At 32.7% G+C, this 5079-nt stretch overlaps 1 protein-coding gene across 1 annotated transcript in view; it reads right to left on the bottom strand.

Annotated features, from left to right (window-relative positions):
• Positions 1-6: 6 nt before the first annotated feature.
• Positions 7-5079, bottom strand: part of LOC106477241 (tyrosine-protein kinase Btk29A-like) — a gene marked incomplete at its 5' end in the record, with an annotated part of 7147 nt that continues 2074 nt past the window's right edge. Inside the window, 4 exons of the mRNA XM_013937831.2 lie at positions 7-788; positions 1444-1532; positions 3332-3438; positions 4935-4957. Of these exons, the coding sequence (XP_013793285.1) occupies positions 586-788; positions 1444-1532; positions 3332-3438; positions 4935-4957 (422 nt within the window). The remainder of the gene's footprint in view (positions 789-1443; positions 1533-3331; positions 3439-4934; positions 4958-5079) is intronic.

Here is a 5079-nt window from a genome sequence, read left to right as displayed (position 1 = left end):
AGTCTATAAATGGCAGATATTAGTGGCTAATAGGGTAGTCTATAAATGGCAGGTATTAGTGGCTAATAGGGTAGTCTATAAATGGCAGGTATTAGTGGCTAATAGGGTAGTCTATAAATGGCAGGTATTAGTGGCTAATAGGGTAGTCTATAAATGGCAGGTATTAGTGGCTAATAAGGTAGCCCATTATTATCAGAAGGCACAATTAACATTTTAAACAATCATGAAAACACAATGGAAGAAAACTAGAGAGAAACTGAAACCCCCCACATGTTTAGCATTAGCCCCTATTTGATTTTCCTTCCCTCATGGGTTTGACTTCCCCATACAAATGGGGGTTTTACTACCAATCTGGCAACCCTGATTTCATTACAGTACTATTAAAAAATAACAAATATCAATAAAATGAATATTAAGTAGCCAAAACATATTTTGTGAACTATAAGAAGAAGAAATGAAAAGGAATTTTAATTTGACCAGTCCGACAGGAAGACAAGTATCTGACAAGCTTGGTAAGCAGAAACAGTAATAAAAAAATCATGGATTAACATGACTACAAATAGTTTTAGAAGAGCAAACAATACATCACCTGGTTAAACCAAAATCTGCCACTTTAACAACATTACCATCCCCAACCAGACAGTTCCGTGCTGCTAGATCTCTATGAATGTAGTTGTGCTCTTCTAAATGTGCCATTCCACTACACACTTGAAGGCAGATATCTAGCAGAACAGATGGTTTCTGGAATAGCCTCTGGTCATTTTTTCGCAGATAACTTAACAAAGATCCTAGAAAAGACAATAAGTTAAACAATGTGTATAAACATGTGAATTTAAGATTCTAAGTTAATCCATACAGTATACATCTAAACTATATCATGTTTCATGTATTCAGTAACAAAGATAAACACTTATCATACTTCATGTATTCAGTTACAAAGATAAACACTTATCATGCTTCATGTATTCAGTAACAAAGATAAACACTTATCATACTTCATCTGTTCAGTTACAAAGATAAACACTTATCATACTTCATGTATTCAGTTACAAAGATAAACACTTATCATACTTCATGTATTCAGTTACAAAGATAAACACTTATACTTCAAGTATTCAGTAACAAAGATAAACACTTATCATACTTCATGTATTCAGTAACAAAGATAAACACTTATCATGCTTCATCTGTTCAGTTACAAAGATAAACACTTATCATACTTCATGTATTCAGTTACAAAGATAAACACTTATCATACTTCAAGTATTCAGTAACAAAGATAAACACTTATCATACTTCATGTATTCAGTTACAAAGATAAACACTTATCATGCTTCATCTGTTCAGTTACAAAGATAAACACTTATCATACTTCATGTATTCAGTTACAAAGATAAACACTTATCATACTTTATGTATTCAGTAACAAAGATAAACACTTACCATGCTTCATGTACTCAGTTACAATGAAAATAGGCCTATGTTTGCTGCACACTCCATAAAGTTGCACTAAGTTTGGATGCTGTAGTTTGCTGCAGGTATGAAAGAAGGTAGTTATAAAATGAAATAAAACAACATTAGGCTACACCTTATGTTCTGAAAAAAAACTTTATACAAATATATATAAAAAGTTGAGATATCAACATTGTAAAATACAGTTCTACACTTTACTCTCCGATTTTCTGGTTCTTTAAATAGCTGAATCTAAAATAAAGATCTACTTTCTACAATCTATTCACTGATTTTCTGGTTCTTTACATTGCTGAACCTAAAATAAATATCTCTACTTTCTACACTTTATCCACTGATTTTCTGGTTCTTTACATTGCTGAATCTAAAATAAAAATCTCTACTTTCTACAATCTATTCACTGATTTTCTGGTTCTTTAAATAGCTGAATCTAAAATAAGGATCTCTACTTTCTACACTTTATTCACTGATTTTCTGGTTCTTTATATTGCTGAATTTAAAATAAAGATCTCTACTTTCTACACTTTATTCACTGATTTTCTGGTTCTTTAAAAAGCTGAATCTAAAATAAAGATCTCTACTTTCTACACTTTATTCACTGATTTTCTGGTTCTTTACATTGCTGAATCTAAAATAAAGATCTCTACTTTCTACACTTTATTCACTGATTATCTGGTTCTTTACATTGCTGAATCTAAGATAAAGATCTCTACTTTCTAAAATCTATTCACTGATTTTCTGGTTCTTTAAATAGCTGAATCTAAAATAAAGATCTCTACTTTGCTGAATGTAAAAAAATAGTTCAATATTCCAAACACTGTTGTTTACTGTTTTGATTCTTCCACATATTAACACAGGATCTCTTTCTCAACTAGGTAGGAGAGATCAGATTAAAAATTCGAAGATTTATCCAATTTTGGTGAAACTTATATAGCATGTAGCATAAGATAAGATACGATGATTAAAATTTTTCAAAATTGGACAACAACGGACCTATTTATGACTGACCACATCATCAGCACTCATTTAATGGCATTACTTCTTGTGTAATCAACAGATCCACTATACGAGTCTTCTTAAAAGATCTTCAGCAGATAGCTCCAAGTCCTGCTGCTCAAGACTGGAACTTTGCTACTCTTCAACATGTCATCACCAATATTATCTTGATTACCTGCACGTTCCATGTTCCAAGATGTTCTACTTCCAACCTGTGAAGTCACTGCAGATACAAGATCATGGCAGCCCTTGTTGCAGTAAATCCATCTGTCAAGCCCAAAGATAGCGTGGTGGCACTCAAAAATAAGCTTAGTGCTGAGAATGAAAGTAGTGACAGTAGTAGTAGTCTTCTGTGGCCACTTTGAAACCCTGTGGCTCTTTCAACAGTAGTAGTAGCCTTCTGTGGCCACTTTGAAACCCTGTGCCTCTTTCAACAGTATCAGTAGACTTCTGTGGCCACTTTGAAACCCTGTGCTACTTTCAACAGTATTAGTAGCCTTCTGTGGCCACTTTGAAACCCTGTGCTACTTTCACTGCTCATATCTCCCACTGGAATCAAGTTACCATAATATAAGTTACATATTCAAAAATAGCAGATTTCAGAATTTTCAACGGTGCATGCAACAGGAAACAATTAGTGAAATTTCTTGTTCGTTGCCCTACCACCCAAAAATGCTACTTGGTCTTTGGTTGAGGGATAGATTTTGTATTAATCTAAAATATAGCTTTCCTGATATTAACTTCCAAATCAGGACTGTAGACTGTTTACTTAATACTTACATCATTACTTTAGCTTCATCAATAAAGTCATCTTCAGACATGCTACCTTCTTTCATCTTCATGACACAGTTTAATTAATACTTACGTCATTACTTTAGCTTCATCAATAAAGTCATCTTCAGACATGCTTCCCTCTTTCATCATCTTCACTGCTACATCAAAGCTGCCTCGCCACTTTCCTCTCCTCACAACCTACAATGAAAAAGAAGAGAAACGTCTTAATACTTCTGTGTTCTCATCATTCTGAAATTGTACTTACTTAGGGCAGGTGTTCTCAAATCTGATCTTATCACACCTGACAATATTTTGGTTACTACACAACAAGAAAAGACTTAAAATCAAACAGTATTGTAGTTACTACAGACAGTAGATGTACACTATCTGACAATATCATGATGTGGTTAAAAAGGTTATGTATAAAATCTGACATTAATATCATTACAAATATGGTACACAATCTGACAATATCATGATGTGGTTAATAAGTTTATGTATAAAATCTTATATTATGATTACCCAAAGTATTTTTAAATTTGACAATATCATGGTTATTCAGAACAAGAATCTGATACTACCATAACAACAAAGAGTTTAGATTCTGTTATTTCTGTAGTTAATAAGAAATATGTATGAATGACTACACTATCATGGTTACTAAGTGCAAAGCAACGGATAACATCTGACTCTATCATGATGATTGTGAAGAAGAGGCTGAAAAGGTATCACTAACAAAATTTTAAAAAAGTGCTCAGAATTTGAAGAAAATGAGAGGTATTTCGCACTATTTGCTTCAACATGGATAGCTATATTTCCATTTTTATAGAAATATCTTAACAATGCCATTTTATAGGATCTAAAAAGCAGATTATATAAACAATGTCTAACAACATGGATAGAAAACAAATACTTACTCCAAACTGCCAGCTACCAAGTCCTTATTATATCAACAGTGATTAAGATATAACAGGAAACAAATATTACTCCAAACTGCCAACTACCAAGTCCTTATTATATCAACAGTGATTAAGATATAACAGGAAACAAATATTACTCCAAACTGCCAACTACCAAGTACTTATTATATCAACAGTGATTGAGATAACAGGAAACAAATACTTACTCCAAACTGCCAACTACCAAGTCCTTATTATATCAACAGTTATTAAGATACAACAGGAAACAAATACTTACACCAAACAGCCAACTACCAAGTCCTTATTATATCAACAGTGATAAAGATATAACAGGAAACAAATACTTACTCCAAACTGCCAACTACCAAGTCCTTATTATATCAACAGTGATTAAGCTATAACAGGAAACAAACACTTACTCCAAACTGCCAACTACCAAGTCCTTATTATATCAACAGTGATAAAGATATAACAGGAAACAAATACTTACACCAAACAGCCAACTACCAAGTCCTTATTATATCAACAGTGATAAAGATATAACAGGAAACAAATAATTACTCCAAACTGCCAACTACCAAGTCCTTATTATATCAACAGTGATAAAGATACAACAGGAAACAAATACTTACTCCAAACTGCCAACTACCAAGTCCTTATTATATCAACAGTGATTAAGCTATAACAGGAAACAAACACTTACTCCAAACTGCCAACTACCAAGTCCTTATTATATCAACAGTGATTAAGCTATAACAGGAAACAAACACTTACTCCAAACTGCCCACTGCCAAGTCCTTATTATATCAACAGTGATTAAGATATAACAAGAAACAAATACTTACTCCAAACTGCCAACTACCAAGTCCTTATTATATCAACAGTGATTAAGATATAACAGGAAACAAATACTTACTCC

Source organism: Limulus polyphemus, unplaced genomic scaffold (assembly GCF_000517525.1).
Source record: "Limulus polyphemus unplaced genomic scaffold, Limulus_polyphemus-2.1.2 Scaffold13547, whole genome shotgun sequence".
Lineage (NCBI taxonomy): Eukaryota > Metazoa > Arthropoda > Merostomata > Xiphosura > Limulidae > Limulus > Limulus polyphemus.
Note: the sequence above shows the minus strand (reverse complement) of the source record. Positions and strands in the feature narration are given on the sequence as shown.